This window comes from Cervus canadensis, chromosome 14 (genome assembly GCF_019320065.1).
Source record: "Cervus canadensis isolate Bull #8, Minnesota chromosome 14, ASM1932006v1, whole genome shotgun sequence".
NCBI lineage: Eukaryota > Metazoa > Chordata > Mammalia > Artiodactyla > Cervidae > Cervus > Cervus canadensis.
In genome coordinates, this window is record NC_057399.1 from 19649225 (window position 1) to 19662787 (window position 13563).

At 38.8% G+C, this 13563-nt stretch overlaps 1 protein-coding gene across 3 annotated transcripts in view; it reads right to left on the reverse strand.

Annotated features, from left to right (window-relative positions):
- VPS13A (vacuolar protein sorting 13 homolog A) overlaps nt 1-13563 on the reverse strand; it is a 278381-nt gene that overhangs the window by 204582 nt on the left and 60236 nt on the right. For all 3 annotated transcript variants that reach the window (XM_043486532.1, XM_043486531.1, XM_043486533.1), the window contains exons 18-20: nt 8971-9160; nt 8770-8884; nt 6376-6512 (exon numbers count right to left, since the gene is read on the reverse strand). In XM_043486532.1, the coding sequence (XP_043342467.1) occupies nt 6376-6512; nt 8770-8884; nt 8971-9160 (442 nt within the window). The remainder of the gene's footprint in view (nt 1-6375; nt 6513-8769; nt 8885-8970; nt 9161-13563) is intronic.

Genomic DNA, 13563 nt, shown 5'->3' on the forward strand with positions numbered 1-13563 from the left:
GCCAGTTCTGGTAAATAATACATCTAAATTTTTTTTAATCTGCTAAGAAGACTTTTTACTAAAAAACAACATAAAGACACAAATACATCTTACAAAATATTTCCATGGCATCACAAGATATTTAGATAAATTTATAATGATAAGTGAGAGTCCAGGATTAAATATTAGTATACCTGATACCTGCATCAAAAAGGCAGGAGAGTTCCAGAAAAACATCTACTTCTGCTTTACTGACTATGCCAAAGCCTTTGACTGTGTGGATCACAATAAACTGTGGAAAATTCTGAAAGAGATGGGAAAACCAGACCCCCTGACCTGTCCCCTGAGAAATCTATATGCAGGTCAGGAAGCAACACTGAGAACTGGACATGGAGCAACAGACTGGTTCCAAATAGGGAAAGGAGTAAGACAAGGCTGTATATTGTCACCCTGCTTATTTAACTTATATGCAGAGTACATCATTGAGAAACACTACTGGATGAATCACAAGCTGGAATCAGGACTGCCAGGAGAAATATCAATAACTGAAGATATATTATTATTATAAAGAAAACCTAAAGAGCCTCTTGATGAAAGTGAAAGAGGAGAGCGAAAAGGTTGGCTTAAAGCTCAACATTCAGACAACTAAGATCATGGCATCCGGTCCCACCACTTCATGGCAAATAGATGGGGAACCAGTGGAAATAGTGGCTGACTTTATTTTCTGGAGCTCCAAAATCACTGCATATGATGACTGCAGCCATGAAATTAAAAGATGCTTGCTCCTTGGAAGAAGAGTTACAGCCAACCCAGTTCAGTTCACCTCAATTACTAAATAGTGTAAGACTCTTTGTGACCCCATGAATCACAGCATACCAAGCCCCCCTGTCCATCACCAACTCCCAGAGTCCACCAAAACCCATATCCATTGAGTCGATGATGCCATCCAACCATCTCATCCTATGTCGTCCCATTCTCCTCCTGCCCACAATCTTTCCCAGCAGCAGGTCTTTTCAAATAAGTCAGCTCTTCGCATCAGGTGGCCAAAGTACTGGAGTTTCAGCTTCAACATCAGTCCTTCCAATGAACACCCAGGACTGATCTCCTAAGGGTGGACTGGTTGGATCTCCTTGCTGGCCAACGGACTCTCAAGAGTCTTCTCCAACACCACAGATCAAAAGCATCAATTCTTCAGTGCTCATCTTTCTTTACAGTCCAACTCTCACATTCATACATGACCACTGGAAAAACCATGGCCTTGACTAGACGGACCTTTATTGGCAAAGTAATGTCTCTGCTTCTTAATATGCTGTCTAGGTTGGTTATAAATTTCCTTCCAAGGAGTAAGCATCCTTTAATTTCATGGCTGCAATCACCATCTGCAGTGATTTTGGAACCCAAGAAAAATGAAGTCAGTCACTGTTTCCACTGTTTCCCCAACTATTTGCCATGAAGTGATGGGACCAGATGCCATGATCTTAGTTTTCTGAATGTTGAGCTTTAAACCAACTTTTTCACTCTCCTCTTTCACTTTCATCAAGAGGCTCTTTAGTTCTTTTTCACTTTCTGCCATAAGGGTGGTGTCATCTGCATATCTGAGGTTATTGATATTTCTCCCGGCAATCTTGATTCCAGCTTGTGCTTCCTCCAGCCCAGCATTTCTCATGATGTACTCTGCATTTAAGTTAAATAAGCAGGGTGACAATATACAACCTTGATGTACTCCTTTTCCTATTAGGAACCAGTCTGCTTTTCCATGTCCAGTTCTAACTGTTGCTTCCTGACCTGCATACAGGTTTCTCAAGAGGCAGGTCAGGTGGGCTGGTATTCCCATCTCTTTCAGAATTTTCCACAGTTTATTGTGATCCACACAGACAAAGGCTTTGGCATAGTCAATAAAGCAGAAGAAGATGCTTTTCTGGAACTCTCTTGATTTTTCGATGATCCAGCAGATGTTGGCAAATTGATCTCTGGTTCCTCTGCCATTTCTAAAATGAGCTTGAACATCTGGAAGTTCACGGTTTACGTATTGCTGAAGCCTGGCTTGGAGAATTTTAAGCATCACTTTACTAGCATGTGAGATGAGTGCAACTGTGCGGTAGTTTGAGCATTCTTTGGCATTGCCTTTATTTGGCATTGGGATGAAAACTGACCTTTTCCAGTCCTGTGGCTGAGTTTTCCAAATTTGCTGGCATATTGAGTGCAGCACTTTCACAGCATCATCTTTCAGGATTTGAAATAGCTCAACTGGAATTCCATCACTTCCACTAGCTTTGTTCATAGTGATGCTTCCTAAGGCCCACTTGACTTCACATTCCAGGATATCTGGCTCTAGGTGAGTGATCACACCATTGTGATTATCTGGGTCGTGAAGATCTTTTTTGTACAGTTCTTCTGTGTATTCTTGCCACCTCTTCTTAATATTTTCTGCTTCTGTTAGGTCTATACCGTTTCTGTCCTTTATTGAGCCCATCTTTGCGTGAAACATTCCCCTGGGATCTCTAATTTTCTTGAAGAGATCTCTAGTCTTTCCCATTCTAGTGTTTTCCTCCATTTCTTTGCACTGATCGCTGAGGAAGGCTTTCTTATCTCTCCTGGCTATTCTTTGGAACTCTGCATTCAAATGGATATATCTTTCCTTTTCCCGTTTGCTTTTCACTTCCCTTCTTTTCACAGCTATTTGTAAGGCCTCTTCAGATAGCCATTTTGCTTTTTTGCATTTCTTTTTCTTGGGGATGGTCTTGATTCCTGTCTCCTTTACAATGTCAGGAACCTCCATCCATAATTCATCAGGCACTCTGTCTATCAGATCTAGTCCCTTAAATCTATTTATCACTTCCACTGTATAGTCATAAGGGATTTGATTTAGGTCATACCTGAATGGTCTAATGGTTTTCTCCACTTTCTTGAATTTCAGTCTGAATTTGGCAATAAGGAGTTCATGATCTGTGCCACAGTCAGCTCCCAGTCTTGTTTTAGTTGACTGTATAGAGCTTCTCCATCTTTGGCTGCAAAGAATATAATCAGTCTGATCGGTGTTGACCATCTGGTGATATCCATGTGTATTCTCTTGTGTTGTTGGAATACGGTGTTTGCTATGACCAGTGCATTCGCTTGGCAGAACTCTGTTAGCCTTAGCCCTGCTTCATTCTGTACTTCAAGGCCTAATTTGCCTGTTACTCCAGGTGTTTCTTGACTTCTTACTTTTGTATTCCAGTCCCCTATAATGAAAAGGACATCTTTTGGGGGTGTTAGTTCTAGAAGGGCTCGTAAGTCTTCATAGAACTGTTCAACTTCAGCTTCTTCAGCATTGCTGGTCAGGGCATATACTTGGATTACCATGATGTTGAATGGTTTGCCTTGGAAAGACAGAGATCATTCTGTCATTTTTGAGATTGCATCCAAGTACTGCATTTTGGACTCTTTTGCAGCCATGAAGAGATACCCCACATTCAAGATAAGAGAAAACCAAGTGAGAGGTAGGCACTGAGAGAGGGCATCAGAGGGCAGACAGACTGAAACCACAATCACAGACAACTAGCCAATCTGATCACATGGACCACAGCCTTGTCTAACTCAATGAAACTAAGCCATTCCGTGTGGGGCCACCGAAGATGGACGGATCATGGTGGAGAGGTCTGACAGAATGTGGTCCGCTGGAGATGGGAATGACAAACCACTTCAGTATTCTTGCCTTGAGAACCCCATGAACAGTATGAAAAGACAAAAAGATAGGACACTGAAAGATGAATTCCCCAGGTCGGTAGGTGCCCAATATGCTACTGGAGATCAGTAGAGAAATAACTCCAGACAGAATGAAGGGATGGAGCCAAAGCAAAAACACCACCCAGTTGTGGATGGGACTGGTGATAGAAGCAAGGTTCAGTGGTGTAAAGAGCAATATTGCATAGGAACCTGGAATATTAGGTCCATGAATCAAGGCAAATTGGAAGTGGTCAAACAGGAAATGGCAAGAGTGAACATCAACATTCTAGGAATCAGCAAACTAAGATGGACTGGAATGGGTGAATTTAACTCAGATGACCATTATATCTACTACTGTAGGCAGGAATCCCTTAGAAGAAATGGAGTAGCCATCATAGTCAACAAAAGAGTCTGAAACTAGACAGCATAGTAAAAACCAGAGACATCACTTTGCCAACAAAGGTCTGTTTGTCTAATCAAAGCTATGTTTTTTCTTCAGTGATCATGTATGGATGTGAGAGTTGGACTATAAAGAAAGCTGAGCGCCAAAGAATTGATGCTTTTGGACTGTGGTGTTGGAGGAGACTCTTGAGAGTCCCTTGGACAGAAAGGAGATCAACCTAAGGAAAATAAGTCCAAATATTCATTGGAAGGACTAATGCTGAAGCTGAAACTCCAATACTTTGGCCACCTGGTGTGAAGAACTGACTCACTGGAAAAGACCCTGATGTTGGGAAAGATTGAAGGCGGGAGGAGAAGGGGACCACAGAGGATGAGATGGTTGGATGGCATCATTGACTCAACAGACGTGAGTTTGAGTAAACTCTGGGAGTTGGTGATAGACAGGGAGGCCTGGCATGCTGCAGTCCATAGAGTCACAAAGAGCTGGACATGAATAAGCGACTGAACTGAAACCTGAATTTTAATTCCATCTCTGCCATTTATGCAACCCCAAAGGGCTTCCCTAATAGCTCAATTGGTAAAGAATTCACCTGCAATGCAGGAGACCCCGGTTCGATTCCTGGGTCAGGAAGATCCACTGGAGAAGGGATAGGCTACCCCCTCCACTATTCTTGGGCTTCCCTTGTGGCTCAGCTGGTAAAGAATCCACCTGCAACGCAGGAGACCTGGGGTTCGACCCCTGGGTTGGGAAGATCCCCTGGAGAAGGGAAAGGTTACCCACTCCACTATTCTTGGGCTTCCCTTGTGGCTCAGCTGGTAAAGAATCCACCTGCAATGCAGAAGACCTGGGGTTCAATCCCTGGGTTGGGAAGATCCCCTGGAGAAGAGAAAGGCTACCCACTCCAGTATTTTCGCCTGGAGAATTCCACGGACTGTAAAGTCCATGGGGTCACAAAGAGTCGGACACAACTGAGCGACCTTCACTTTTCAAGCAAGTTATAGTTACATAACTCTTTCATGCTATACTCTGCATACTACTTTTTTCACTCAAGTATCCTGGAAATCATTTTACAGTAGAAAATAAAGAGTTTATTCACCCATTCATTCATATACACACACACACACATGCATATATGTGTTTTTTATTATAACATTTTCCCCTCTATTTTACACAGTTCATTTGAAGTACACAGTCAAAATTGACTGTTTAAAAGTAACAAATTTTAGGCAAAAGGTTATGCAAATTGCCTAAGGTCATAAAACTAAAGATACACCGTTACTTTTGACCACTATACCTTTCCACTGGCTATTTCCACTATACCACACTGCCCATGAACCAAATCCATAAAGAAGTTCAAATATGAATTATTAGCTGTATAAAATTTTATTATAAATGTAAATCCAGCAGTGTCTACATAATCACTAACCGAGGAGTAAAAAAATACATAAAGGAGAATGTCAATATCAAGGAAAGACACACACTTATGAGGTAGCCAGAAAGAGCATTCCATATCTATCCCTCTTGGGTCTTAAACTGTTAGCTAGTCCTCTACATTTAATGATATGGAGTACTCCTTCCCAACTGAGCTTCCTATGATGTTAAAAATGTTCTCCACCTGTTTTAATACAGTAGCCACAGACCATTTGTGACTACTAAATGCTGGAATGTGGCTAAAGTATAACTTAGAAACTGAATTTTAAAAAAACTTTAATCAATTTAAATAAATACAAGTGGGTAACCACAATGAACAACATAGAACCAGAAACACAGAAAAAAGTATTCTCTACTCAAAACTGATGGGAAAAACATACATAACTGAACAGGAAGGGAAATGAAAGAAGACCATCTCTCAATTATAGGACTATTTAATAGAAATACTGAAATGTCAATATTTAAAGTATATACACAACAAATTTCAGAAGGATGAAAATACATTTGATGACTTCGAGAACTTCCTCCTACTCTATACATTTTAATTGATCAAGTAATAAATTTAAATTGAAATGGAAATAAACTCCTCAAGCATTACTCTCAAATTTTACAAATATAATTCTTAGGTTCGCCTCTGACCTTCAGCATTCAATCGGTCATTTTCATATAAGAAATGTAGAAAACTGCCTAATTAAATGAAACCACTTTATTTGTTACAAAGGGAGGCTTTCTCAAATCTTAGTTTCTGCTACTAACCTAAAAATTAACTTACCAAATCAAACATTTATAAACCAAAACACATCTTAAACAAAGTAATATCATAAAAGACATATAAAATACTTAATAGTAGTATATACCTTGAGATGTCCCAGATCCAAAAGAAGGAGATTTGACGTAGGGCTAAAGATACCATCTTGTGGGATAATGATATATGAAGCATTCAAGTTAATTCTGAGATCAAGAACTTTCTGTGTTTCAATAATATATACCAAACCTGCAGAAAATTTAAATCTTTACAATGAATAATGTTCACAAATTACTCCAGAAACAGAGAATCACCAAACACATGAATTAGTAACACAATTTAAAAATAATGTGAAGTTAGTATTAATTTCAAAATAATCTTGAGCAAGATGTCGTCAATATAAAGTCAATGTGTATGTTCCTCATTAAATATTAGTCAAGTATAAAATTGTAATACTTCAAAAAGGAATTTTTGATCCATAAACTCAATTGGGTAAAACTTGGAAGATACGCATCTAAAAAAATTAAGTTCCATGACATAGTTACTCATAACTGTGATATTAGAATCTCTATAATTCTCCCCAATTTGTGAAATTAACACAGCTACATCTGCCATACTGAACAATGAACTCAACCTTTACATTACTTGAGACAATGAAAAATTTTCAATTACTAAATCATCTTCAAGAAAACCATATGTAAACCAAAATAAGCAACCAGAGCTTTCTATAAAAACAGATGAATCTATCCCAATGAATTTTAACTAAAATAACATTTTCAACTTATATTAAAACATTTAACTAGAGTTTATATCCTAGTAACATCAATAAGTAGGTAGCCAAACTTTTTCTTTCACTTAAAGCAATAAAACTTGTGGGACACAGAGCAAAACAAACAGCAATGAAAATGAAACTTACTAAAAACATTAAGAGGAGGCAAGAGAGTAAGCATCTATCAAGTAGAAAATCAAACTGAAAGAGTCAGCCAATAGATTTCAAAGGGAACCAAAAAAATTTTATCCTGAGACCATGGTCTGCACTTGGTAAACTTTGGAACTCCTTTCCATAGTCTCACAGAGCATAGGGAACAGATGACAAAAAAACAGAGTCCAGTAGGAGTTCTCATAAATCTGTGATCTAAAAGATACATACTAAAATTAAGAGTAATACATAAGTTAAATCTCCCTCTCCCTAAAACCTACCCATAAGAGAACTGAGAAAAAACTTGGTGCTACAGAAGATTCCTGAGAGTCCCATGGACAGCAAGGAGATCAAACCAGTCAATCCTAAAGGAAATCAACCCTGAATATTCATTGGAAGGACTGACGCTAAAGTTGAACCTCCAATACTTTGGCCACCTGATAGAAAGAGCCAACTGACTGGAAAAGACCATGATGGTGGAAAACACTGAGGGCAGAAGGAGAAGGGGGTAAAGAGTGAATGTTTAAGTTTCAAACGGTACAAGGGTGGGAGCTGAGGAAACAATGCTGTAATTTATCCAAAGGCAGGCAAAAAACAGTCAAGAAACAGAAAAGTCTGAATATCACAGCTTGAAAAACACCTCATATATGTTGTTTAAATGACACACCTAGAACTAAACATAAAGGGGAAAAGAAGGTAGAAGAATAAAAAAACATGTAGCAGACAATTACAACCAAAAGAAACCTAGAATATCTATACTAAAATCAGAATGAAAAGAATATTGAAAAAGCATTACCAAAAATATTCAAAATTTCATACAGATAAAAGATTTGGTTCACAGGAAAAAATTATCTCTGTATGTACCTAATTAGCAACAAAGTTTATAAAGCAGAAAATTACAGATCCACATGAAATATACAAATCTACATAGACAGTGACGTGTTTTTCATCCTTGTACTTCTCTAAATAACTGTTAGACTATGGTGAAAAGGGAAAAAAAAATCTACTAAGGATACAGAAGACATGAAGTACATACTTTTCAAACATATATGGAACATTTTAAACATTACCATATGTTGAGCCAGAAAGCAAGTCTCAACAAATTACAAACCATTAAAAACCACAGAGATCATCTCTATAGTCATCTATATTTTTTAAAAGTGAATCTCTAATTTAAAATTGTTCCCAAAGAAATCTCCTAGCCCAAAGACTGAAAAAAGAAATGAGACCCAATCTTATACAAACTCTCCAAGATAATAAAAAAGGGTGGAACTTCTAGGTTCTGAGACCAATAGACTAAAATCTGGAAGTCATTACAAGAAAGGAAAATATAGGCCAGTTTCTGTCATAAACAGAATTTCAAAAACCCTAACAAAATTTTGCAATTAACATGAATGTGGTTCGAAGGTCAGACCTTTCTAAGTGTAAGACATAATTATCATTCTATTTGAATTTAAATATATAAAAGTACCAGACTAAGTTTCAACTGTATCTAGTCTAGAAATATAAACTCAAAGAATACTAAAATCAGTATAACATGATTCAAACTTTAGTAAATGATAAAACAATAATAATACTGGCATTTACCTGTTGCTGTCTTATCACGAAATTCTTCAAGTTTTGTCAAAGTTATTGAAGTCAGCTGTGCTAGATTTACCTCTTTTGGAGGTCTGAAGAATTCTACTATACTATTCACTGTTCTCTGTTAAAATAAGTATCAATAACATGAGGACAAACTCAAGGCAAATAGAAATAAATTAAAACTTAGGAACTGCAAAAAATGCTTACTGCATCATATAACATTTCTAAAGGTTCAGCTTCTATGATACACCTCTGAGAAACAGTTTCATCTAAAGGATTTATCTCAAACATAATTTTCAAGAGTGATGCAGCATCATCTAATGAAGACAGGAGGCGGGGTTTTGTTGAGTTATCTGGTAAGCCAGTAACATGAAATGAATCTATTTTGGTTTCAAATCTGCATGAAGAAAAGACAGGAAAAAAATTAGCAATCAATATAATCTTAAAAGTATTTTTCAAATTAAAAATAGTAAAATAAAAAAACTTCACTCTGCATCTCTTGCTACTCTGTTCCATGCACAACAAAGAAAATACACAGCTATTTGATCTAAAATGACACAGATTAACTCACAAAGAATTCTATTCACATTTTGATTTCTAGATTAAGCAGTTCTGAAGGGTTTGGGGTTTCCGGTTCCCTATGGAAGGAGTTTTAAGTTACCACTCCATACTAACAAGTAAAAAGAACTGAAAAACCAAAAACTCTTCTTAGATATGTAAGAGGGGAGGACACAGGGTAAACCACTGCCCCTAAGACTGGAGAGACAGACAGACAGTCTCGACTTACCAGAGCAGAGACCTGCCAAAGGAAGATAGCATGGACACCAGAACCAAGGCTGGGAAACCTAAACTGTATCTGATGAACTGCGGGAGATGTTAGTGTAGATAACTGAGAGTTAAAAACTCTATAGAGGGAGCCAGCCACAGGGAGGCCCTAAATAATTTGATATATACCCCCAGGAATTTGACCAAGTTCTAACAGTAAGAACTGGAGAAATATCTCCTCCTCAGGCAAGGAGTGGTCAAACAGGAGATGACTGGACATGAGACCAAAACGAGAGAATTTAATTCAGATGACCATTATGTCAACTACTATGGGCAAGAATCCCTTAGAAGTCCTCAGTAGCCCTCAAAGGCAACAAGAGTCCGAAATGCAGTACTTGGGTGCAATCTCAAAAACAAAAGAATGATCTCGGTTCGTTCCCAAAGCAAACCATTCAGTATCACAGTAATCCAAGTCTATGCCCCAACTACTAATGCTGAAGAAAGTGAATTTGAATGGTTCTATCAAGACCTATAGAACTAACACGCCAAAAAGATGTCCCTTTCATCACAGACGAACAGAATGCAAAAGGAGGAAGTCAAGAGTTACCTGGAGTAACAAGCAAGTTTGACCATGGAGTACAAAATGAAGCAGGACAAAGGCTACTAGACTTTTGCAAAGAGAACACAGTGATCAAAGAAAACATTCTTTACCAACAATGCAAGAGACGTCTCTACACATGGACATTACCAGATGGTCAATTTCAAAATCAGGTTGATTATATTGTTTGCAGCTGAAGATGCATAAGCTCTTTAGAGTCAGCTAAAACAAGACTGACAGCTGACTATGGCTCAGATCATGAGTGACTTATTGAAAATTCAGACTTAAATTGAAGAAAGTAAGGAAAACCACTAGCCCATTCAGGTATGACTTAAATGCGTTATGATTATGAGAAATAGATTAAAGGGATTAGATCTGATTGAGTAAAAAACCTATGAATGGAGGTTCATAACACTGTACAGGAGGCAGTGATTAAAACAATCCCCAAGAAAAAGAAACGTAAAAGTGCAAAATGGCTGTCTGAGGAGGCCTTACAAATATCTGAGAGAACAGGAGAAGCAAATGGCAAAGGAAAAAAGGAAAGATATACCCATTTGAATGCAGAGTTCCAAAGAATAGCAAGGAGAGGTAAGAAAGCCTTCCTCAGGAATCACCGCAAAGTAATAGAGGAAAACAATAGAATGGGAAGACCAGAGATCTCTTCAAGAAAATTAGAGATACCAAGGGAACATTTCACACAAAGATGGGCACAACAAAGGACAGAAATGCTGTGAAACTAACAGAAACAGAAGATATTAAGAAGGGGTGGCAAAAATACACAGAAGAATTATGCAAAAAAGAACTTAATGACCCAGATAACCATGACAGTGTGATCCCTCATCTAGAGGCAGACATCCTGGAGTGTGAAGTCAAGTGGGCCTTAGAAAGCATCACTACAAACAAAGCTAGTGGAGGTGATGGAATTCCAGCTGACCTATTTCATATCCTATAAGATGATGCTGTTAAAGGGCTACACTCAATATGCCAGCAAATTTGGAAAACTCAGCAGCAGATTCAGGATTGGAAAAGGTCAGTTTTCATTCCAATCCCAAACAAAGCACTGCCAAACAATGTTCAAACTACCACACAATTAACCTCATTTCACATGCTAGCAAAGTAATGCATAAAAATTCTCCAAGCCAGGCTTCAACAGTACGTGAACCGAGAACTTCCAGATGTTCAAGCTAGATTTAGAAAAGGCAGAGGAACCAGAGATCAAATTGTCAACATCTGTTGGATCATAGAAAAAGCAAGATAATTCTCAGAAAAACATCTACTTCTGCTTTATTGACTATGTCAGAGTCTTTGACTGTGTGGATCACAATGAAATATGGAAAATTCTTAAAGAGATGGGAATATCATACCACCTAAACTGACTCCTGGGCAATCTGTATGCAGGTCAAAAAAGCAACAATTACAACTGAACATGGAGCGACAGACTGGTCCAAAATTGGGAAAGAAGTACATCAAGGCTATATACTGCACCCTGCTTATTTAACTTCTATGCAGAGTACCTCATGAAAAATGCTGGGTTGGATGAATCACAAGCAGGAATCAAGACTGCTGGGAGAAATATCAAATTTTCTCAGATATGCAGATGATACCACCCTAATGGCAGAAAGCAAAGAGGAATGAAAGAGACTCCTGATGAAGGTGAAAGAGGAGAGTGAAAAAGCTGGCTTAAAACTCAACATGTGGAGAGGGGAGGTTCAGTGTCCAGGAAAGAGGAGGCTGGAATGGGGACCAGAGTCATAGGTGGTGGATGGGACACTTGGGTTTCACAGGAAAGGAGATGGAGGGTGCAGAGCAGGTGTCTGTGACTGGATTTGCATCTGACATTTGGCCTCCACAGAAGAACTGTTTACTGGGACAGCAAGAGCGGAAGGCGGACCAGAGCAAGGCTGACAAGTGGCCCAGGTGACACATTCACGTGGAAACCTCCTCCCCATCCTTGTCTTCATCTGCAGGGACAGGAGCTCTGTGTGCCATGGAGAATGTATCAAGCCCTGAGCCTTTGGAGTGGGAGCAATTAACTCCAAGACCCTAGACTATCAGAGACTAACCCTAGGGAGTATCAAATGGTGAGAACTCACACAAAGGAAACCACTGGAATACAAGACCTGGCATTACCAGGTAGAACCCTGTGCAGTGGCTCAGATGGTAAAGCGTCTGCCTCCAATGCCAGAGACCTGGGTTCGATCCCTGGGTCGGGAAGATCCCCTGGAGAAGAAAATGGCAACGCACTCCAGTACTCTTGCCTGGAAAATCCCATAGGTGGAGGAGCCTGGTAGGCTACAGTCCACGGGGTCGCGAAGTCAGACACAACTGAGTGACTTCACTTTCACTCACAAACAAAAAACAAAAATACAAAACAAATCATCAGCATGCAGGATTACCAGCTCACCCAGCCGTGCCCATCAGAGGGAAGAGAAATAAACACTCAGCACAAACCCCAGCCTATAGGAAGCTTACACAAACTACTGCATCAACCTCAGAAGGGCGGAAATCAAAAGGAAGAAAGAATTCAGTCATGAAGCCTGGGAAAAGGAGACCTCAAACGCAAAGTTAAAAAAATAACGAAAGGCAGAGAAATACTACACAAATGAAGGAACAAACTAGAAACACAGAAGTCCAAATAAGTGAAGAGGAAACAGGCAGAGACCTGAAAAGTCAGAATAATGATGGCAAAGACGATCACAAACCTCGAAAACAAAACGTAGAAAATGCAAGAAGCAATTAACAAAGACCTAGAAGAAGTGGAGACTAAACATAGAGACAAAAAACAGAATTACTGAAATTAAAAATACTCTATAAGGAATCAATAGTAGAATATCTAAAGCAGAAGAACGAATCAGTGAATTGGAAGATAAAATGGTGGAAATAACTTCTGAAGAGCAGAATAAAGGAAAAAGAATGAAAAGAACTGAGGACAACATCAGAGACATCTGGGACAATATAAAATGCACCAACATTCAAATTATAGGGGTCTCAGAAGAAGAGAAAAAGAAAGGGTATGAGAAAATTTTTGAAGAGATTGTAGTTGAAAATTTCCCATGGAAAAGGAAATAGTCAATCAAGTCCTAGAGGCACAAAGAGTCCCATACAGGGTAAATCCAAGGAGAAACATGCCAAGACACATACTAATCAAACTAACAAAGACTAAGCACAAAGAAAGAATATTAAAAGCAGCAAGGGAGAAGCAACAAGTAACATACAAGGGAAACCCCATCCACTTAACAGCTTATCTTTCAGCAGAAACTCTGCAGGCCATAAGGGAATAGCAGGATATATTTAAAGTACTGAAAGGGAAAAATCTACAACCAAGATTACCCAGCAAGGATCTCATTCAAAATTGATGGAGAAATAAAAAGCTTTTCAGACAAGCAAAAGTTAAGAGAATTCAGTACCACCAAACCAGCTTTACAATAAATGTTAAA